Source organism: Coregonus lavaretus (genome assembly GCF_964263955.1).
Source record: "Coregonus lavaretus genome assembly, chromosome: 28".
In the NCBI taxonomy this organism is placed as follows: Eukaryota; Metazoa; Chordata; class Actinopteri; order Salmoniformes; family Salmonidae; genus Coregonus; species Coregonus lavaretus.
The window spans coordinates 20,808,073-20,832,966 of NC_140015.1; the positions used below are offsets into that span (position 1 = coordinate 20,808,073).

Sequence of the window (24,894 nt, forward strand, 5' to 3'; positions counted from 1 at the left end):
ATTCTACAATTTATCTTAAAATCAGATTTTAAACCTAACCCTAACCTTAACCATAATAAAACCACAATGCCAACCTAACCCTAACCTTAAATTAAGACCAAAAAGCTCATTTTTGTTTTCATGAATTTTAACGATATAGCCCTTTTGACTTTGTGGCTGTGGTATCTAGTGAAAACCATATTTGCACCCTGAATTGAGAATGTTTTATGTATGAACCGGTCCACGGGGTACGATTGTATAGCCAGCTGCTAACAATGCCTTTGGACGGTAAAATGAAATGACTCAATATTGCCACCTGCCGGCCTTTTGGCTATTGCTGCTCATTGATACTACTGTAGGATAAACTGTAACACTTTAGTTTGTATAATTTGAAACATTTGTACAAATAGTCTATTACAGAGTCTTTATAACCAGGTGTTGAAATTAAGGAATGTCTTTGAAATTGGGCCAAATATGTTTAGACTATTTTCTATGTGTGTTAAAGGAAACTGAAATAGGCCTTCTGTTTGGGAGTACCACCATTTGATTATCTTTGTAACATTTAATGAAAAAATAAATGTTCCTACAAAAGTAGTACAATTGTTTTGCTCTCTGTCACTTGTGTCTGCAGAGTTAAAGTTGTTTACATAGCCCGCTCAGGACAGAGAATCCTAGTGAAGGCTCATGTGGAGGACAACATCCTATATTTGACCCACAAGCATGGCATTGCCCAGTGGGTCATGACTGACTGACTGACATCCATCCCACATTCATGTCCATGATCAAAGACATGGGTTCCTCAAGAAGTTGAAATGTATTGTCTTTCTGTCTTAGTATATTGCTTGGAAAGATGACAGTGCATGTCATAGTCTTGTCTGTTACCATCTGGTACTGTGTTAATACTCAGGTGCATGTGAGACTTCGTTGGCCTGTTCTACATGCCATGTGTATGTAAATGAAGGCTACATCGACAAGCGGCCCCAACCTGAGGAGAGGTAATGAACAATTGAAAACTATAGGCCTACTGTTACTTTATCAAGGGCAGCAAGGGACAAGTGCAAGTCATTTGTTCTGATGAGTCCAAATTTGAGATTTTTGGTTACAACCGCCATGTCTTTGTGAGACGCAGAGTAGGTGAACGGATGATCTCCGCATGTGTGGTTCCCACCGTGATGCATGGAGTTAGGAGGTGTGATTGTGTGGGGGTGCTTTGCTGGTGACACTGTCAGTGATTTATTTAGAATTCAAGGCTCACTTAACCAGCATGACTAACACAGCATTCTGCAGCGATAAGCCATTCCATCTGGTTTGCGCTTAGTGGGACTATCATTTGTTTTTCTATTTTTTTTTACATTTACATTTTTAGTCATTTAGCAGACGCTCTTATCCAGAGCGACTTACAGTTAGTGAATACATGTTGTTGTTTTTTTATACTGGCCCCCCGTGGGAATCGAACCCACAACCCTGGCGTTGCAAACGCCATGCTCTATCAACTGAGCTACATCCCTGCCAGCCATTCCCTCCCCTACCCTGGACCAATTGTGCGCCGCCCATGAGTCTCCCGGTCGCGGCCGGCTGCGACAGAGCCTGGATTCGAACCAGGATCTCTAGTGGCACAGTTAGCACTGCGATGCAGTGCCTTAGACCACTGCGCCACTCAGGAGAGTTTTCAACAGGACAATGACCCAACACACCTCTAGGCTGTGTAATGGCTATTTGACCAAGAGCGAGAGTGATGGAGTGCTGCATCAGATGACCTGGCCTCCACAATCACCCGACCTTAACCCAATTGAGATAGTTTGGGATGAGTTGGACCGCAGAGTGAAGGAAAAGCAGTCAACAAGTAATCAGCATATGTGGGAACTCCTTCAAGACTGTTGGAAAAGCATTCCAGGTGAAGCTGGTTGACAGAATGCCAAGAGTGCGCAAAGCTGTCATCAAGGCAAAGGGTGGCTACTTTGAAGAATCTAAAATCTAAAATATATATTTTGATTTGTTTAACACTTTTTTGGTTACTACATGATGTTATTTCATAGTTTTGATGTCTTCACAATTATTCTACAATGTAGAAAATAGTACAAATAAAGAAAAACCCTTGAATGAGTAGGTGTGTCCAAACTTTTGACTGGTACTGTATGTCCACACGACCCACACAAAGTAAGTCATGTTAGTGTACCCGGCCACACGCTGCTGCTTCAACAGTATAGCTTCCTGGCTCACCAGCTCGCACTGAGACTAGATTTCCCGTCCTCTGTCTTGCAAATGCACATCACTGCCCTCTTATGACACCTCTAACCAGATGTGCCACCAAAAATGAATTTCAATTTGAGGAGCAAGTTTAGCCAACTCAACTCGGTTACATTAGGACACTAAATGTCTTGGGAACTTAAAGTTCCTTGAAGTTGTATTTATTGCACCTGGTTCAAAAACACAGTACTAAGCTGTGTATCTCTACTATCATAACCTGGAGTCTACACTGTGTTCACATGGAGTCTACACTGTCTTCACCTGGAGTCTACACTGTCTTCACATGGAGTCTACACTGTCTTCACCTGGAGTCTACACTGTCTTCACATGGAGTCTACACTGTCTTCACCTGGAGTCTACACTGTCTTCACATGGAGTCTACACTGTCTTCACCTGGAGTCTACACTGTCTTCACATGGAGTCTACACTGTCTTCACCTGGAGTCTACGCTGTCTTCACCTGGAGTCTACACTGTCTTCACCTGGAGTCTACACTGTATTCACCTGGAGTCTACACTGTCTTCACATGGAGTCTACACTGTCTTCACATGGAGTCTACACTGTCTTCACCTGGAGTCTACACTGGACTCCACACTGTCTTCACCTGGAGTCTACACTGTCTTCACCTGGAGTCTACAGTTGTGTATCTTCTGTTGCCAGTACAGCATTGAAGTAAAGTAATTAACTTGAAGCCACAAGATGTGGATCACATAGTGGTTGATAATGAATTTAAACACATTTACTTTATGATCATATAATGACCAAAAGAACGGCAAGTTCCACTGCCAGATATTTTGAAATGTCAGCACTGTTATATGTTGCCGCAAAAGTTTCATCAATTAGTCTGTTACAGAAGTTTCCTCAAGGAAAATATTTGTGTTGATGAGTTCTGAATCTTCTCAAATAACATCAAAGCAAAGTACAATCATCAATTCTGGAGTGGGGGTAATCTAAAGAGACTTGTATCCAAGCCAAGCTCATTGGCCACTGTGTAGAAACAAGCACTATCTTAATCCATGACTCAAATGGGCAACAATTAATTACCCTTTTTCTGTCAAATGGAAATCCAACTTTTGGTTTACTGTGAGGAGATGTCCTTATTTTTACTGAATGATTGTTTGTTAGTGTTGTTGTTACAATGCTCTATAGTCCCTTGCTTTAGGGAACAATGTCATAAGGCTTGTCTAAGTCCAGCTGTTGTAAAAATCTGTGATTGCATTTTAGAAGTAGAGCAATATTTATATACAAGAAATAGAGAGAGAGAGAGACAGATTTCAGAGTTTTTTTTCACACATTTATTGTAATAGAATTAGATTGGAAGTTTCAACATGATCCATCAGTTTAATATGAATAAATAGGCAACAAAATAAATATATCAATAAATATACTGAGGTTTGCATAAATACATTGGAGGGTCAAGTAGGATGTGACGTTGTTCATTACGAAATCATTCCAATACAACCGGAATGCATGTAAATCTCATAATTAGATTACAACAATGAAAGAAAAACGCTTTATAAATAAAATATAAAATATAAGCTTAGTACATAGTACTTGGTTGTATATAAGAAACCGACTGTCTCTTCATTTAAAATAAATCTCATCCCACTCTAAATCTAGTATTGTTTTCCAAACTGGATAGAAAATGATAGAATGCAGCCTATCAATCTTATCAATACTTCTTTGGTTTGTATCTTGTAACAGTTCAGAATATTAATGGAATGATTCCCCCTCTTCATTTGTTGCTGTTGAGGAAAATAAAAGATTACGTTATTACAATATAATTGACAATGTGAAGTGGATTCAGATCTTTTTGTGAGCTAGACAAGAAAATTCCCCAAGCTTAGGATAATAAAATATTAAAGAAAATGTCACTTGAACCTAGACATATTTCTGTCAGGTGAAGCAAGTCATACTCTGCTGTATTTATGACATAATTTTGTCCAATCAAACTCTCTGTTAAATGACAGTCATCCTATCTGTGTTGTTTTACCTGGTCGTTTTACATCCTTAGGCTGTACGAGTTTATCTTGTACTTACTTGGCCAGCATCTTCTCAATGACCCTCTTGACCCAAGGAGCGCTGACATCCAGACAAATCTCCTGACCGCTCTTGCTCAGAGTGGCACTGCAGGACAGACACACAGCACAGTCAGACAATCACGAAACCTGGTAATAACTACATTTTAGTGTCAGCATTAGCTAGTGAAATGGGAGGGTAGGGAGTAGGACTGATTAATTTAAGTTATATATTTTTAAGTTAACGTTCTATAGTAACCACATTTAATGTCAACATCATATATTAGCCATATTGTACAGTAAGCATTTGCCAGTGTAATAGGACTCTAACCAGGAAGCAGCAGGACTCACATGATCTCAGTGTCTCTGCAGTGCGAGCTGGGAGGGAACATCTCCACCTTCTTAATGAGTCTACCAATACGTCTGCTCTCCGTCTCGATGCAGCGACATCGCAGGTCAGCCCCCACGCCTCTCAGACTCATCCCTGTTAGAGGAAGAGGTCATGGGTCAGGGGTAGAAAGAATACACAGGCATCCACCGTGATGACAAACACACTTGATTAGTTAGAGAGAGGGAAAGAGAGAGAGAGAGTCATCCACGCATGACTGTAAGTTGCTTTGGATAAAAGCGTGTGCTAAATGGTATATATACAGTATATATATATTACATATATTAGAGAGAGAGAGATGCAGATAGACAGACTGATTTGTATGTATAATAAGATACAGGCAGGGACGGCTTGTTCAATAGGGCGATATGGGCGACGCACTGCCAAACGGGAAAAGGAAGGGATTTTTTTTCTAATCAATTATTTTAAAAAAAATTAAATAAAAAAAAATATTTTTTTTTTATAAATTTATAAAAAATTATATCACGGCAACAGCAGTTATCAGTGTTCACGTCTGATCTGCCAGCCACTAAATGTCAAATCAGGCTAAAGTCGTGCTTCAAATGGCCCCGCCCGTTTTTTGGGCGATTTCAGTCAGGTTGAAAATCGCCCAGAAGTCTGTCATAGACTCCCATGTAAAATCTAGTTTTGTCACATTTCAAAGCTTTCAATACATTCTCTATGGGTGTCTGTGGGCTTGCACTTACGCGCTTTCGTCATACATAACGTAACCACGAATGAACGTAACTAAGAAAAGACCAGGTAGCAGCCTCATTCAATTCACTACTACTATCAAAATGGCTAGGCTTCAGTCCAACTCGATTGTGTGTTTGAAAGAAGTTCCTTTTTGTCGGCGAACAAATGAAGATAAATTGGCAACGAAACAATTAGGACCCCCCAGACCAAATTTAATAATTCAACAGGTGTCTACTAAAGGGGGGAAGTCCTACACCCGAGGATTTTCCAAAAATTGGTATGAACGGAAAACCTGGCTAGCAGGCTGCGATGTAGCTAATGCAGTTTTTTGCTACCCCTGCTTACTCTTCCACCCTGAAGGCGGCACAGCAGACAGCACCGCTTGGACAGCGACTGGTGTAACCGACATGCACCATCTTTCAGAAAAGATTAAGAAAAATTAGCTGTCAAAGACCCACATATAGCTGTTTGAGATTGTCTGCTTTTGGGAGAGTGAATATTGCCACTCAACTGGATGAGGGATACAGGCTAGCTGTCCGCCGCCACAACGATGAGGTTAGCAACAGCAGAGTCGTGAACACTGTCTACGAGAATCGAGACGACCTCATATAATGTTTTGAAGCCATCCGGACGGGTTCATTGGGTTCATTTGACCAGCACACCTTGAGAGAGGCAGCTGGCTACGTGAGGATACTACATGATGAAGATTTAATTTTTTTCCTGCGGCTTTTTCACAAAATCATGCCCCACGTCGACATTCTGTACCAGAAGCTACAGAAGAAGGACATCGATGCTGTCTCTATCAAACGTGCCCTCGACAGCTTCACAAGCAAGTGCAGGCCATAAGGTAAGATTAAACAGATATCAAAAAATGTGGTAAAAGCTCTTGTTGATCCTGCAATCTGAACAAATACCAAGATGCTGTATTTTCAGCTGATATTTCATTTGTTTATGGAAATGCATATTGTTTATGCAGTGTTGAGGAATGTGAAAGAACACCCTTGATTATTTTTACTGTGATAACTTATTTTGCTTTTGTAAGCCAACACTTTTGAGATCAGTCAATAAATGCTTCTGGTATTGACTTATATGCTGCCCCTGTCTTCATGTTGTTGCTGGACATATCTTTTTAAAAATGTGTGTAGGTCACCTAAATCATCAGAAAAATTGCCCTCCCTGAGAATTTGTTCAGGAGCCGCCACTGGATACAGGATACAGTACGGTATATAAAGGTAAATAGTAATCCTACTGCTCATAACCATTATATTCATGTCCATTGGTGTCAATGCATTGAGTCAGAGTGATGTAGGTAATAATATAAACTCACCCTCAGTGATGGTCAGGAGGACCAGGAGCACAACGACAAGGCTGGCTGACATTCTGATGCTCATCTTGGAGTTACAGATGATCCTACTAGAAATCCTCAAATAAAGTCTAATGTTGTTATCTCGCTGGTAACAAGTAGTGTAAAGTATTGTATTGTTATATCTTTCTCTCTTTGTCAGTCTTGTTGTGAGTTCTTTCTTTCTTTCCTTCTCTGTCTGTGGTGAGTTTGAATCTGCCGCTGTGAGGAGAGAGACGCTTTGTCTGCCACTGTGGGGAGAGAGCTGTTTTAAAGCCGAGTTCTGGAAGTGAGTCATTGCAGCATATGGAAGATTGTGAAATCGGGGACTTGGCTGACTGACTGGCTGAGTGAGGCAGGGAATTTCTCAGTTTATCTCATGAGTGACAGCAAGACTCTCTTGTGATTTGTTTTTACACTGCTGCTAATCGCTGTTTATTATCTATGCATAGTCACTTTACCCCTACCTACATGTACATATTACCTCGACTAACCTGTACCCCCGCACATTGACTCGGTACCGGTACCCCCTGTATATAGCCTCATTATTGTTATTTTATTGTGTTACATTTTTATAGATGTAATTTTTTGCTTTAGTTTATTTAGTAAATATTTTCTTAACTCTATTTTCTTAAAACTGCATTGTTGGTTAAGGGCTTGTAAGTAAGCATTTCACGGTAAGGTCTACACCTGTTGTATTCGGCGCATGTGACAAATGACATTTGATTTGATTTGATTTTGATTTATCAACAGCTTTCTCATGGAACAACCTCTGTCACATCACACAGATGGAAAAATGCCAAATTAAAGTGTTATGAAATGTTGTGAAATGCTTGAGTTTTGAATGCATTGATGATTCTTTACTAACCAGATTTGTTTTTAACTATTAATATGAGTAAAGTGCACAGCGCTATATTTCTCACTCACAACTATGTATTAACACATTCAAGATGTGTACATTGGAATCCTAACTGACATCGACTAATAGAACATTTCTAATGCAACCTAGCTGTGGACAAATGGCTGAAATATGCGTATTGTGTCACAAAACATTAATCACACAGGATGGACCGTTTCAACAAAGAATCATCATCGCCAGTGATTAGGCTCACCAGATCACAAAACTCCTGAACATAATTATGCTATAAGAGCCAGTAGTTTTCCCTGACCGCCTGGACACCGACCCTAATCATCATTCATTTAGACGTTTTTTTAATGTATTCTACCATTGAAAGGGGCATAATATACTCTATGTTCGCTCACCTAATGTATGATGGTGAGTTTCAAATGAAGACATAGTAGAGAAAACACAATGCTTGAATTGAATCCAATTTAATCCAATTTAATTAAATTCAATACTCTTTTTATTGCAAGTAGGCCTAGTTTACACCACCCGGGCCTCTAAAGCTGACTGATGTTTTATTTACAAAAAATAGGCCTACCTAATAACACTTTAAATCACAATCTCTGTGCATGCTTTACACCGATTATAGAAAACATTAAGACCACCTGCTCGTTCCATGACATAGATTGACCAGGTGAATCCAGGTGAAAGCTATGATCCCTTATTGATGTCACTTGTTAAATCCACTTCAATCAGTGTAGATGAACGGGAGGAGACAGGTTAAAGAAGGATTTTTAAGCCTTGATACAATTGAGATATGGATTGTGTATGTGTGCCATTCAGAGGGTAAATGAGCAAGACAAAATATTTAAGTGCCTTTGAATGGGGTATGGTAGTAGATGCAAGGCACACCGGTTTGTGTCAAGAACTGCAACGCTGCTGGGTTATTCACACTCAACAGTTACCTGTGTGTATCAAGAATGGTCCACCACCCAAAGGACATCCAGCCAACTTGAAACAACTGTGGGAAACATTGGAGTCAACATGGGCCAGTATCCCTGTGGAACGCTTTGGACACAAGCGTTCCACAATGTAGAGTCTATGCCCCGACAAATTGAGGGCAAAAGGGGAGGTTCCTAATGTTTTGTATACTCAGTCTATATCACAATCTCTGTCCACACTTTAAATACAATTTTCTATTATAAACATGAAGTGACAAACAATAAAATGTAAGTAAACATTGAGTAACTGAGATTACATTCCTCCAGACAGGCAGGGTGCCAGAAACTCAGCTCGCCATGGGCTCTAAACACATGACAAAAATGAAACATGAACCAACACATCTGACCCGTACAACTACGACATCACACCATGTATGACCACTCTGCCCCCATCTATGAGAGGAAGTGTGTATTTTTTGAAAATAGTAATTGTAATGTGATTGATGGGTGATTTTGTATAGGTCATAGATTGTGCTGCAATGATTGTGCTATAAGTAGGAACAGGAGTTTTTCCTGAGCTTAAAGTGACCTCACTGGGAAAACTCTGGTTATAGTCAGTAACGAATAACAGAGGGCTTGTTTAAGTGGTAAGGCGAAAGCAACTGACTGTAGATCAAAGTCAAGGAATGAAGTCAGCATGGTGCATCTGCAACAGCTGAAAGTCAGACACTATATGGACAGGTCGAAATTTACTGGGGGGAAGGTTGTGTGTTTTTTTTATTGGGCACAGGGGAGGGTAGTGCGTTTTGTCCCTGGTTTACATTCACTCTTCTGCTTATATTTTCCCTGTAAACAATGGCTTGACTTACTTTTTATATTACCCTAATAAAGTTTAGAAAGGTTTGGTATGGTGTGGCTATTGTTAAGCTTTAGCTACTGCAGGCCCCAGCTCGCCTGGCCCCTATAATCTAACAATATAATGCTTATCTTTATAAAAATATTAGGATTGAAAATTAACGAATTTGCCTCCTTTTGTAGATCTATATCTGTATAGCAGACGCAGGAGCCATCTGACATAAAGAACGCCATTTTCCTTCATCATACTAGTGGCTAATGCTACTTCCTGATGTTGTGCCCCGTGTAGAGCCAGGGGTCACCCTTAGTGGAATTAACCACAACCGGATGCATCCGGTTTTCACTGATACAGCTGATTCAACAAACACAAAAGTATGTGGACACCCCTTCAAATTAGTGGATTAGGCTATTTCAGCCACACCCGTTGCTGACAGGTGTAAAAAATTGAGCACACGGCCATGCAACCTCCATAGACAAACATTGGCAGTAGAATGGCCTTACTGAAGAGCTCAGTTACTTTCAATGTGGCACCGTCATAGGATGCCACCTTTCCGACAAGTCAGTTCATCAAATTTCTGCCCTGCTAGAGCTGCACCGGTCAACTGTAAGTGCTGTTATTGTGGAGTGGAAAAATCTAGTAGCAACAACAGCTCAGCTGCGAAGTGGTAGGCTGTGTAAAAATCGTCTGTCCTCGGTTGCAACACTCACTACCGAGTTCCAAACTACCTCTGGATGCATCGTCAGCACAAGAACTGTTCATCGGGAGCTTCATTAAATGGGTTTCCATGACCGAGCAGCCGCACACAAGCCTAAGATCACCATGCGCAATTCCAAGTGTCGCCGCCATTGGACTCTGGAGCAGTGGAAATGCGTTCTCTGGAGTGATGAATCACGCTTCACCATCTGGCAGTGCGACGGACTAATCTGGTTTTGGCGGATGCCAGTAGAACCCTACCTGCCCCAATGCATAGTGCCATCTGTAAAGTTTGGTGGAGTAGGAATAATGGTCTGGGGCTGGTTTCATGGTTCGGGCTAGGCCCCTTAGTTCCAGTAAAGGGACATCTTAACGCTACAGCATACAATGACATTCTAGACGATTCTGTGCTTCCAAGTTTGTGGCAACAGTTTGGGGAAGGCCCTTTCCTGTTTCAGCATGACAATGCCCCGTGCACAAAGCGAGGACCATACAGATATAGTTTTTTCGAGATCGGTGTGAAAGAATGGCCCAACATCAGTGCCCTACCTCTACCTAATGCTCTTGTGGCTGAATGGAAGCAAGTCCCCGCAGCAATGTTCCAACATCTAGTGGAAAGCCTTCCCAGAATAGTGGAGGCTGTTATAGCAGCAAAGGGGGGACCAACAGATCCGACCTGCGCCAGGTCGGCTCTGAATGCATATGGATGTCTGTGAAATGTCTCAAATGTCTGGTAAATTAAAATGTTCCTTGTCATGTTGTCCGGCTCTGATAGTGAAGTAATGAAACAGGCAGGGAGAGTGAGCTTGTCTGTGGTGTTCGGCGAACCCTCATCCTTCTGGCCTGTAACCCTGCGTGGCATGGACTGTGCCACATAAGCATACTGAAGTGGCAAAGTCGATATCCACATTTATAAACACAGGGTTGCTAATTATTGCTATTTTTGGTTGTAAACATTATTTTGAGTGAATTCTATGAGGGGGAGGGTGTTCAAATAATTTTATTAAAATATTTGTAATGTTGGGGAGGGGGGTGCATTTTTATTTTGAGTTGGACCAGCCCCTCCCCCCCAGTAAATGTCTATCTGTCCCTAACCACGTTTCCAGCCACAGTTTTTATGCAAGTAAAGTCATACATATTTAAAAAATCACAACAGCTGTGCCTGTGATGGAAACAGGAAGTTTCAGTACAATTTTGTAAATGCCAACAGATCATTTGTTCGTTCGACATGGTGGGATCTTTTTGTGTCTTTTAAAATGTGTTATGCGCGAAATGGTGGTGGAAACGCAGTAAACTTGGAGTCACGCTATGATATGGTGTGTGGTCCTCCCACTACTACTCAGGAAACCATTCAGTTTATTAGGCTACAGATTAAATAAATGATGAACCACAGGGTGGTGAAAGTGCACTGTGATGAGATTGATGCTCCTTTCCAATAAATATCGAGGGTCTTATTCTGGTGACATGATCAATGCTTGACTGCCATTTGGCAAATACAAATATTCATAATAATCTCATCATGTAGACTAGCCTTCCCTACCCGCACTGTATCTGTGAGCTGTTGACTAGTGCATGTAGGCACATTTGCTATTTAATACAACAGTTTTTGTGACAAAAATATCGGTAGAGTTGAAAATGCCATAGAAACACATTGAACTTTAGATTTTTATTCAGTACATGAAAACGTAAGCTAAAAAGTACATTTTTGTGTGCACTACCTCATCACACTCACAAACTGAAAATATATTTGTGTACATTGTACAATCAATTGGTGTGAGATAGAGCCTCAAATATCACATTAATTTGTACATATCCACTGTATACATGAATTGAGGCAAAGTTTGTTCCTGTTTCAGTCATGTCTTTGGTCACCCTGGGGTGGGTCAAACAAAAACGCCCTAATGATTGGTTGACAATAGAGCCTCCTACAATGCAGGCGATGGCTGCATTCAAAACATGATTACTTTTGATCACATGACTTTTGTAAAGTTCATGCAGTCGACATGTAGGACAATTTATATCCCCACAACGCAACACACTTTGAAAGGACATCACAAAAGTAAGGGCCCAGAGTTTTTTGCTGACCAGGTCATGTCATCAGGAAAAAGGTAAATCACAAACATAACTTTTCGGGCCATGCAATTCAGTACTCATCTCGAAAACAAAAGCAATTTAGGTCAAAAGAGTCCACACTAACAAAGGAAATAGAAGGTCTAACAGAACAGATAGATAGCAATAAAAACTGTAACATAGAGGCTCAGAATGAATTAGAGGGAAAACAAAAAGAAATGGAGAAACTTATTCAAGAAAGATCAAGTGTAATATATTATAAAAATAAAGCAAACTGGATGGAATATGGGGAAAAATGCACCAAATTATTTTTTAATCTTCAACATAGGAATGCTACCAAATATAATTTATTGAAACAGGTTACAAATGACGGAGTCACCCATGATTCACCAAATGATATTTTGAAGGAGGAAACAAAGTACTTTTTTTTGTTTTTTTGGGGGGGGGGGGGGGGTGGATCAGCTTAATATTGCATATAGATTGTATCTTCTATCAATGTAATTGTCTGCATCACTTCCAATCCCCCATGTTTTATTTTTATTTTTATATATATATTCCCCTTTATTACTTTTCAACCCCACCATCCTTTCCCTACTTGGAGTAAATTAGTGAACAACAACGCCCAGGCCTCTACTTCCGGTCTATACTTACTATCTACACCTTATGGACAGAGTTAATTTTACAATAATTCTATATATATATATATATATATATTTATTTATTTTTTTGCTCCTGAACCTCTTCTACTCTCAACCTCTCCGATCATTTTCATGATGTCCATCCGGTTTTCTTCTAAATGCCATATCTTTCTAACTGTGCTCTTTCCCAAAAGCTCCCAACATACAACCTATATACTTATTATGGACACAGTATGCTTACATTATTAGCTATCTTTGTTATTATTTGTTGTTATTTGTTATTAGTCCCAAACAAAGTACTTTAAGCATATGTTTTACAATAATTCTCCTCCTCTAACTGAAGCAAATTGTAGAGATTTTTTTTCTATTGATAATGTAAAATTAACAGCCATACAGAAAGACTCATGTGAAGGTGAAATTACAGAGGAGGAACTTCTGGATACAATTAAAGACTTTAAGTCGGGAAAACTCCAGGGTTGGATGGCATACCAGTCGAGGTATACCAAACCTTTTTTGATATACTCAGAGGACCGTTATTAGCATGTTTTAACCACTCCTATGTAAATGGTAGATTATCAGACACTCAAGAAGAAGGCCTGATTTCATTATTACTGAAACAGGATACAAGTGGAGAATATAAAGATCCAGTCCATTAAAAAAATTGGCGGCCCCTTACACTTCAGTGTTGTGATGCAAAAATTCTAGCAAAATGTATAGCGCATAGAATTAAAAAGGTATTGTCTGACATTATTCATGTTTCTTACATGGGCGATACATTGGAGATAATATAAGGCAAGTTCTGGAAACAATAGAACACTATGAAAAATTGGGAAGCCAGGCCTACTATTCATAGCAGACTTCGAAAAGGCATTTAATAAAGTACGACTGGGGTTTATATATAAATGCCTGGAGCATTTCAATTTTGGACAATCACTTATAAATTGGGTTAAAATCATGAAAGTTTTAAACTGTCAAGAAACAAGGTTGTCCACTATCGGCATATCTATTTATTATTGCCATTGAGATGTTAGCTATTAAAATCAGATCCAACAATAATATCAAGAGATTAGAAATCCAGGGCTTACATTTACATTTTAGTAGACGCTCTTATCCAGAGCGACTTACAGTTAGTGAGTGCATACATACTTTTTTTTATTTTTCATACCCCCCATGGGAATCGAACCCACAACCCTGGCATTGCAAACGCCATGCTCTACCACCTGAGCTACATCCCTGCAGGCCATTCCATGGGTCTCCCGTTCGCGGCCGGCTACGACAGAGCCTGGATTCAAACCAGGATCTCTAGTAACACAGCTAGCACTGCAATGCAGTGCCTTAGACCACTGCGCCACTCGGGAGGCTTAAAAACAAATGTGTCATTGTACGCTGATGATTCATGTTTTCTTTTAACTCCACAACTTGAATCCTTCCACAGCCTCATAGAGGATCTAGATACATTTTCTAACCTCTCTGGATTACAACCAAATTATGATAAATGTACTATATTACATATTGGATCACTAAAAAATTCAATTTTTACATTACCATGTAGTTTACCAATAAAATGGTCTGATGGTGATGTGGATATACTCGGAATACATATCCCAAATGAAATAAATGATCTCACTCCAAAACATTTTTATAGAAAGTTAGCAAAAATAGATAAGATCTTGCTACAATGGAAAGGTAAATACCTGTCAATTTGTGGAAAAATCACCCTGATTAACTCTTTAGTATTATCCCAGTTTACCTATTTGCTTATGGTCTTGCCTACGCCTAGCAAACTGTTTTTTAAATCATATGAGAAATAAATATTCCATTTTATTTGGAAGGCAAGCCAGACAAAATTAAACGGGCCTATTTATATAATGAATATGAATTAGGAGGACAGAAATTATTAAATATTAAAGCATTAGACCCATCACTAAAAGCTTCAGTAATACAAAAATGATACTTAAATCCGAACTGGTTCTCTAGCAAACTAGTAAGATTGTCTCAACCAATGTTCAAGAAGGGACTTTTTCCCTTTATTCAGATTACAACCCCTCACTTTCAGGTATTTGAAAAGGAAATCATCTCCCAAATATCACTATTTCTAAAACAAGCCATAGAAAGTTGGTTGCAATTTCAATTTAATCCTCCAGAAATGACAGAACAAATATTGCAACAAATATTGTGGTTAAACTAAAATATACTAATTGATAAAAAAACGTTATTTTTTGAGAAAAAATAAAATAAAAAGTATAATCTTCGTAAATGATTTTATCGGTAGGAATGGTAGAGTTATGTCGCACATGCAGCTAACAAAAACATATGGAAATGTCTGCTCTACCCAAAATTACAACCAAATAATTGCAGCATTACTGCAAAAATGGAAGAGGAAAGTGGAAGGAGGAAAGAGTAAGGAACTTGTCTGTCGGCCTTGCATTAAAGAACATAATTGGTTCTTTAATCCCAAACCACCGCCTCGTGAGCGTTCTGTTGTCACGTGTTGCTCCGAGGGTACTTCCAGAGAGTGGTGAGAGGATCAGTAAACCAATCAACCCCAGGACACACTCGTGATGCAATTCATGTTTCCCTTTTAAATAATAAAACGAGCATGCAATTCAAATTAACAAATCCCCCTGTCATTTTACAAAATATTAACCTCAGTAACAGTTCAACATTTAATTTGATAGGTATTTCATATTTTGCATTTGTCAAGTCTCGACATCAGACATAAACAAATGCACGTGTCATATAATTACGCAACCCTCTCCATTATTTTGTGTGAAATAACGCGGTGCCTTACCGTATTCCAATAGCTCGGAAGCTGCAGGCTCAATCGAAGTGCCTACCAGAGGGTCTAATTAGATGCTACAACACCCTCGATAATTTTCACTCCTTCAGCTTTGGGACGCTTGTGCGTGAACGCGCAAATGGAGGGGTGTGGGAGGGGAAGGGGGTGATTTGGGATTCCCCTTGTGTGTTTCAACTAGCCGACTCCCTTAATCGGATGTTTTAATATGGGGCAAAATCATGATGTCACAAATGAAGTGATACCACACCAGGGCCTGCTTTGTGAGACGGGGGTTTACGACGGGGAAAGGAGGGGGCGGGATTAGACATTAGACCACACTGAAGAACAGATAGTGTGAGTGGAGGACCTGACCCCCCCCCCCCCCCCCCCTTTGTATTTTTAGGAACTCATAGAGTTAGAAAAGTAGAATACACAAGTTGTAATTTCGATATTTTGGTTGTGCATCAGCAGTCACTGACATGGTCACTCAACTAGCCCATGTCAGCTAACATTTTTTAGATTGGAAAGTTAGTCTAGCTAACTATCTAAACTTGTGGGCCCTGATCTCCAAGGGGCCCCCATTGATTTTGTCATGGCAAAATGTGTAGAATTGCAGGAAATTAAAACTGCAAAAATTCTCTCCACCCCATGGCAAAATGTGTATAATTGCAGGATTTTTGCGGTAGATCTGCACATTTTTCTCTCCGCCCCATGGCAAAATGAGTAGAATTGCATATGAGTAAAGTGCACAGCGCTATATTTCTCACTCACAACTATGTATTAACACATTCAAGATGTGTACATTGGAATCCTAACTGACATCGACTAATAGAACATTTCTAATGCAACCTAGCTGTGGACAAATGGCTGAAATATGCGTATTGTGTCACAAAACATTAATCACACAGGATGGACCGTTTCAACAAAGAATCATCATCGCCAGTGATTAGGCTCACCAGATCACAAAACTCCTGAACATAATTATGCTATAAGAGCCAGTAGTTTTCCCTGACCGCCTGGACACCGACCCTAATCATCATTCATTTAGACGTTTTTTTATTTATTCTACCATTGAAAGGGGCATAATATACTCTATGTTCGCTCACCTAATGTATGATGGTGAGTTTCAAATGAAGACATAGTAGAGAAAACACAATGCTTGAATTGAATCCAATTGAATCCAATTCAATTCAATTCAATACTCTTTTTATTGCAAGTAGGCCTAGTTTACACCACCCGGGCCTCTAAAGCTGACTGATGTTTTATTTACATAAATAGGCCTACCTAATAACACTTTAAATCACAATCTCTGTGCATGCTTTACACCGATTATAGAAAACATTAAGACCACCTGCTCGTTCCATGACATAGATTGACCAGGTGAATCCAGGTGAAAGCTATGATCTCTTATTGATGTCACTTGTTAAATACACTTCAATCAGCGTAGATGAACGGGAGGAGACAGGTTAAAGAAGGATTTTCAAGCCTTGAGACAATTGAGATATGGATTGTGTATGTGTGCCATTCAGAGGGTGAATGAGCAAGACAAAATATTTAAGTGCCTTTGAACGGGGTACGGTAGTAGATGCAAGGCGCACCGGTTTGTGTCAAGAACTACAACGCTGCTGGGTTTTTCACTCTCAACAGTTTCCTGTGTGTATCAAGAATGGTCCACCACCCAAAGGACATCCAGCCAACTTGAAACAACTGTGGGAAACATTGGAGTCAACATGGGCCAGTTTCCCTGTGGAACGCTTTGGACACCTTGTAGGCTCTACAATGTAGAGTCTATGCCCCGACAAATTGAGGGCAAAAGGGGAGGTTCCTAATGTTTTGTATACTCAGTCTATATCACAATCTCTGTCCACACTTTAAATACAATTTTCTATTATAAACATGAAGTGACAAACAATAAAATGTAAGTAAACATTGAGTAACTGAGATTACATTCCTCCAGACAGGCAGGGTGCCAGAAACTCAGCTCGCCATGGGCTCTAAACACATGACAAAAATGAAACATGAACCAACACATCTGACCCGTACAACTACGACATCACACCATGTATGACCACTCTGCCCCCATCTATGAGAGGAAGTGTGTATTTTTTGAAAATAGTAATTGTAATATGATTGATGGGTGATTTTGTATAGGTCACAGATTGTGCTGCAATGGTTGTGCTATAAGTAGGAACAGGAGTTTTTCCTGAGCTTAAAGTGACCTCACTGGGAAAACTCTGGTTATAGTCAGTAACGAATAACAGAGGGCTTGTTTAAGTGGTAAGGCGAAAGCAACTGACTGTAGATAAAAGTAAAGGAATGAAGTCATCTGCAACAGCTGAAAGTCAGACACTATATGGACATGTCGAAATTTACTGGGGGGAAGGTTGTGTGTTTTTTTTATTGGGCACAGGGGAGGGTAGTGCGTTTTGTCCCTGGTTTACATTCACTCTTCTGCTTATATTTTCCCTGTAAACAATGGCTTGACTTACTTTTTATATTACCCTAATAAAGTTTAGAAAGGTTTGGTATGGTGTGGCTATTGTTAAGCTTTAGCTACTGCAGGCCCCAGCTCTCCCGGCCCCGGCTCTCCAACTAACTCAGGAAGTTGAACTTGAGGTGAGGAATTCTGTTTCAGGCCTACCAGAGTGTCTCCTATAATCTAACAATATAATGCTTATCTTTATAAAAATATTAGGATAGAAAATTAATGAATTAGCCTCCTTTTGTACAGACGCAGACGCAGGAGCCATCTGACATAAAGAACGCCATTTTCCTTCATCATACTAGTGGCTAATGCTACTTCCTGATGTTGTGCCCCGTGTAGAGCCAGGGGTCACCCTTAGTGGAATTGCCCACAACTGGATGCATCCGGTTTTCAGGGATACAGCTAATTCAACAAACACAAAAGTATGTGGACACCCCTTCAAATTAGCACACTGCCATGCAATCTCCATAGACAAACATTGGCAGTAGAATGGTCTTACTGAAGAGCTCAGTGACTTTCAATGTGGCACCGTCATAGGATGCCACCTTTCCGACAAGTCAGTTCATCAAATTTCTGCCCTGCTAGAGCTGCCCCGGTCAACTGTAAGTGCTGTTATTGTGGAGTGGAAAAATCTAGTAGCAACAACAGTTCAGCTGCGAAGTGGTAGGCCGTGTAAAAATCGTCTGTCCTCGGTTGCAACACTCACTACCGAGTTCCAAACTACCTCTGGATGCAATGTCAGCACAAGAACTGTTAATCGGGAGCTTCATTAAATGGGTTTCCATGACCGAGCAGCCGCACACAATTCTAAAATCACCATGCGCAATTCCAAGTGTTGCCGCCATTGGACTCTGGAGCAGTGGAAATGCGTTCTCTGGAGTGATGAATCACGCTTCACCATCTGGCAGTCCGACGGACTAATCTGGTTTTGGCGGATGCCAGTAGAACCCTACCTGCCCCAATGCATAGTGCCATCTGTAAAGTTTGGTGGAGTAGGAATAATGGTCTGGGGCTGTTTTTCATGGTTCGGGCTAGGCCCCTTAGTTCCAGTGAAGGGACATCTTAACGCTACAGCATACAATGACATTCTAGACGATTCTGTGCTTCCAAGTTTGTGGCAACAGTTTGGGGAAGGCCCTTTCCTGTTTCAGCATGACAATGCCCCCGTGCACAAAGCGAGGACCATACAGACATAGTTTTTTCGAGATCGGTGTGAAAGAATGGCCCAACATCAGTGCCCTACCTCTACCTAATGCTCTTGTGGCTGAATGGAAGCAAGTCCCCGCAGCAATGTTCCAAAATCTAGTGGAAAGCCTTCCCAGAATAGTGGAGGCAGTTATAGCAGCAAAGGGGGGACCAACAGATCCGACCTGCGCCAGGTCGGATCTGAATGCATATGGATGTCTGTGAAATGTCTCAAATGTCTGGTAAATTAAAACGTTCCTTGTCATGTTGTCTGGCGTCAAATTTTTCGAAAGGAAACTCTGATATGGCATATTGTTTTTTGAAGATTTTAGAATATTCGCATGAAATCTGTCACCAATTGGATGGAAACCTAGCTATAGACACCCTAAAGACTCCGGCAAGTGCGCTAGTCCAGTGTCTCTTTGATTATGTCTGCACATCATTGTTTACCAGCAGCCCCAAACATCTAAAGAATAAGCTACCAGCCAAACAAGTTTGTAAGAATTATACTTAAACTCCCCCCTCATACTCATCTGGCGGTTCAGCATTTTTTTGTCTCTATCTCTGTAAAGTGTCTGTATCTATGTAATTGTATATGTATTTATGTAAAACAAATTGGGACAACAATGGAAATCAGTCCGCGACTTTATTGTGCAATCCCAGTCACTTTTAAAAATCTACTTTTAACTGACAAATAAAATCAATCAATCATTCCAAACTGTGCAGTGTCCAATTGATGAATGGAAAGAGAAATCTGTTACAAAACACCAAAAAGTTGAATGACATTTGGAGATTGTCAAGCCATCGATACTGGGTAGGGAGGGATGTATGTTCTGTTTGTTCAGATTGACATAGTCTATTTATTGTGGTGTTGAAAACGCAAACAATGATATTGAAGGTCCCGACATCGGTATGCTTTGTTTATTGGTTGTGTGGTGCATTGGCACAGAAACGTGTTGGTGGACAATTCGTTGCATATATTTTATAGAATTATAAATATGGCATCAAAATGTAGATAATCGTATTTCCCCCTAGCTGATCATTGTTTGCAGCTGGCTCTGATAGTGAAGTAATGAAACAGGCAGGGAGAGTGAGCTTGTCTGTGGTGTTCGGCGAACCCTCATCCTTCTGGCCTGTAACCCTGCGTGGCATGGACTGTGCCACATAAGCATACTGAAGTGGCAAAGTCGATATCCACATTTATAAACACAGGGTTGCTAGTTATTGCTATTTTTGGTCGTAAACATTATTTTGAGTGAATTCTATGAGGGGGAGGGTGTTCAATTAATTTTATTAAAATATTTGTAATGTTGGGGAGGGGGGTGCATTTTTATTTTGAGTTGGACCAGCCCCTCCCCCCCAGTAAATGTATATCTGTCCCTAACCACGTTTCCAGCCACAGTTTTTATGCAAGTAAAGTCATACATATAAAAAAAATCACAACAGCTGTGCCTGTGATGGAAACAGGAAGTTTCAGTACAATTTTGTAAATGCCAACAGATCATTTGTTCGTTCGACATGGTGGGATCTTTTTGTGTCTTTTAAAATGTGTTATGCGCGAAATGGTGGTGGAAACGCAGTAAACTTGGAGTCACGCTATGATATGGTGTGTGGTCCTCCCACTACTACTCAGGAAACCATTCAGTTTATTAGGCTACAGATTAAATAAATGATGAACTTCACAGGGTGATGAAAGTGCACTGTGATGAGATTGATGCTCCTTTCCAATAAATATTGAGGGTCTTATTCTGGTGACATGATCAATGCTTGACTGCCATTTGGCAAATACAAATATTCATAATAATCTCATCATGTAGACTAGCCTTCCCTACCCGCACTGTATCTGTGAGCTGTTGACTAGTGCATGTAGGCACATTTGCTATTTAATACAACAGTTTTTGTGACAAAAATATCGGTAGAGTTGAAAATGCCATAGAAACACATTGAACTTTAGATTTTTATTCAGTACATGAAAACGTAAGCTAAAAAGTACATTTTTGTGTGCACTACCTCATCACACACACAAACTGAAAATATATTTGTGTACATTGTACAATCAGTTGGTGTGAGATAGAGCCTCAAATATCACATTAATTTGTACATATCCACTGTATACATGAATTGAGGCAAAGTTTGTTCCTGTTTCAGTCATGTCTTTGGTCACCCTGGGGTGGGTCAAACAAAAACGCCCTAATGATTGGTTGACAATAGAGCCTCCTACAATGCAGGCGATGGCTGCATTCAAAACATGATTATTTTTGATCACATGATTTTTGTAAAGTTCATGCAGTCGACATGTAGGACAATTTATATCCCCACAACGCAACACACTTTGAAAGGACATCACAAAAGTAAGGGCCCAGAGTTTTTTGCTGACCAGGTCATGTCATCAGGAAAAAGGTAAATCACAAACATAACTTTTCGGAGAATCCCAAACCACCGCCTCGTGAGCGTTCTGTTGTCACGTGTTGCTGACGAATCTCCGAGGGTACTTCCAGAGAGTGGTGAGAGGATCAGTAAACCAATCAACCTCAGGACACACTCGTGATGCAATTCATGTTTCACTTTTAAATAATAAAACGAGCATGCAATTCAAATTAACAAATCCCCCTGTCATTTTACAAAATATAAACCTCAGTAACAGTTCAACATTTAATTTGGTAGGTATTTAATATTTTGCATTTGTCAAGTCTCGACACCAGACATAAACAAATGCACGTGTCATATAATTACGCAAGCCTCTCCATTATTTTGTGTGAAATAACGCGGTGCCTTACCGTATTCCAATAGCTCGGAAGCTGCAGGCTCAATCGAAGTGCCTACCAGAGGGTCTAATTAGATGCTACAACACCCTCGATAATTTTCACTCCTTCAGCTTTGGGACGCTTGTGCGTGAACGCGCAAATGGAGGGGTGTGGGAGGGGAAGGGGGTGATTTGGGATTCCCCTTGTGTGTTTCAACTAGCCGACTCCCTTAATCGGATGTTTTAATATGGGGCAAAATCATGATGTCACAAATGAAGTGATACCACACCAGGGCCTGCTTTGTGGGGGGTTTACGACGGGGAAAGGAGGGGGCGGGATTAGACATTAGACCACACTGAAGAACAGATAGTGTGAGTGGAGGACCTGACCCCCCCCCCCCCTTTGTATTTTTAGGAACTCATAGAGTTAGAAAAGTAGAATACACAAGTTGTAATTTCGATATTTTGGTTGTGCATCAGCAGTCACTGACATGGTCACTCAACTAGCCCATGTCAGCTAACATTTTTTAGATTGGAAAGTTAGTCTAGCTAACTATCTAAACTTGTGGGCCCTGATCTCCAAGGGGCCCCCATTGATTTTGTCATGGCAAAATGTGTAGAATTGCAGGAAATTAAAACTGCAAAAATTCTCTCCACCCCATGGCAAAATGTGTATAATTGCAGGATTTTTGCGGTAGATCTGCACATTTTTCTCTCCGCCCCATGGCAAAATGAGTAGAATTGCATATGAGTAAAGTGCACAGCGCTATATTTCTCACTCACAACTATGTATTAACACATTCAAGATGTGTACATTGGAATCCTAACTGACATCGACTAATAGAACATTTCTAATGCAACCTAGCTGTGGACAAATGGCTGAAATATGCGTATTGTGTCACAAAACATTAATCACACAGGATGGACCGTTTCAACAAAGAATCATCATCGCCAGTGATTAGGCTCACCAGATCACAAAACTCCTGAACATAATTATGCTATAAGAGCCAGTAGTTTTCCCTGACCGCCTGGACACCGACCCTAATCATCATTCATTTAGACGTTTTTTTATTTATTCTACCATTGAAAGGGGCATAATATACTCTATGTTCGCTCACCTAATGTATGATGGTGAGTTTCAAATGAAGACATAGTAGAGAAAACACAATGCTTGAATTGAATCCAATTGAATCCAATTCAATTCAATTCAATACTCTTTTTATTGCAAGTAGGCCTAGTTTACACCACCCGGGCCTCTAAAGCTGACTGATGTTTTATTTACATAAATAGGCCTACCTAATAACACTTTAAATCACAATCTCTGTGCATGCTTTACACCGATTATAGAAAACATTAAGACCACCTGCTCGTTCCATGACATAGATTGACCAGGTGAATCCAGGTGAAAGCTATGATCCCTTATTGATGTCACTTGTTAAATACACTTCAATCAGCGTAGATGAACGGGAGGAGACAGGTTAAAGAAGGATTTTCAAGCCTTGAGACAATTGAGATATGGATTGTGTATGTGTGCCATTCAGAGGGTGAATGAGCAAGACAAAATATTTAAGTGCCTTTGAACGGGGTACGGTAGTAGATGCAAGGCGCACCGGTTTGTGTCAAGAACTACAACGCTGCTGGGTTTTTCACTCTCAACAGTTTCCTGTGTGTATCAAGAATGGTCCACCACCCAAAGGACATCCAGCCAACTTGAAACAACTGTGGGAAACATTGGAGTCAACATGGGCCAGTTTCCCTGTGGAACGCTTTGGACACCTTGTAGGCTCTACAATGTAGAGTCTATGCCCCGACAAATTGAGGGCAAAAGGGGAGGTTCCTAATGTTTTGTATACTCAGTCTATATCACAATCTCTGTCCACACTTTAAATACAATTTTCTATTATAAACATGAAGTGACAAACAATAAAATGTAAGTAAACATTGAGTAACTGAGATTACATTCCTCCAGACAGGCAGGGTGCCAGAAACTCAGCTCGCCATGGGCTCTAAACACATGACAAAAATGAAACATGAACCAACACATCTGACCCGTACAACTACGACATCACACCATGTATGACCACTCTGCCCCCATCTATGAGAGGAAGTGTGTATTTTTTGAAAATAGTAATTGTAATATGATTGATGGGTGATTTTGTATAGGTCACAGATTGTGCTGCAATGGTTGTGCTATAAGTAGGAACAGGAGTTTTTCCTGAGCTTAAAGTGACCTCACTGGGAAAACTCTGGTTATAGTCAGTAACGAATAACAGAGGGCTTGTTTAAGTGGTAAGGCGAAAGCAACTGACTGTAGATAAAAGTCAAGGAATGAAGTCATCTGCAACAGCTGAAAGTCAGACACTATATGGACATGTCGAAATTTACTGGGGGGAAGGTTGTGTGTTTTTTTTATTGGGCACAGGGGAGGGTAGTGCGTTTTGTCCCTGGTTTACATTCACTCTTCTGCTTATATTTTCCCTGTAAACAATGGCTTGACTTACTTTTTATATTACCCTAATAAAGTTTAGAAAGGTTTGGTATGGTGTGGCTATTGTTAAGCTTTAGCTACTGCAGGCCCCAGCTCTCCCGGCCCCGGCTCTCCAACTAACTCAGGAAGTTGAACTTGAGGTGAGGAATTCTGTTTCAGGCCTACCAGAGTGTCTCCTATAATCTAACAATATAATGCTTATCTTTATAAAAATATTAGGATAGAAAATTAATGAATTAGCCTCCTTTTGTACAGACGCAGACGCAGGAGCCATCTGACATAAAGAACGCCATTTTCCTTCATCATACTAGTGGCTAATGCTACTTCCTGATGTTGTGCCCCGTGTAGAGCCAGGGGTCACCCTTAGTGGAATTGCCCACAACTGGATGCATCCGGTTTTCAGGGATACAGCTAATTCAACAAACACAAAAGTATGTGGACACCCCTTCAAATTAGCACACTGCCATGCAATCTCCATAGACAAACATTGGCAGTAGAATGGT

General features: G+C 40.3%; 1 protein-coding gene across 1 annotated transcript; it reads right to left on the reverse strand.

The window, feature by feature from the left end:
* Nucleotides 1–3,547: 3,547 nt before the first annotated feature.
* Nucleotides 3,548–6,895, reverse strand: LOC311103611 (permeability factor 2-like). Its single transcript, XM_084145208.1, has 4 exons — nucleotides 6,655–6,895; nucleotides 4,595–4,727; nucleotides 4,266–4,352; nucleotides 3,548–3,970 (listed from the first exon to the last, which is right to left on the reverse strand). Exons 1-4 carry the CDS (start codon nucleotides 6,716–6,718, stop codon nucleotides 3,961–3,963), a joined length of 294 nt encoding a protein of 97 aa, XP_084001334.1. The 5' UTR covers nucleotides 6,719–6,895; the 3' UTR covers nucleotides 3,548–3,960.
* Between the last annotated feature and the right edge of the window lie 17,999 nt (nucleotides 6,896–24,894).

Coding starts and splice junctions, on each gene's coding strand:
- LOC311103611 (XM_084145208.1), bottom strand. CDS start 6,718: ATGAGCATCAGAATGTCAGCCAGCCTTGTCGTTGTGCTCCTGGTCCTC. Junction 4,728..6,654: donor CCTCCTGACCATCACTGAGG/GTGAGTTTATAT, acceptor TTCCTCTAACAG/GGATGAGTCTGAGAGGCGTG. Junction 4,353..4,594: donor TGCAGAGACACTGAGATCAT/GTGAGTCCTGCT, acceptor TCTGTCCTGCAG/TGCCACTCTGAGCAAGAGCG.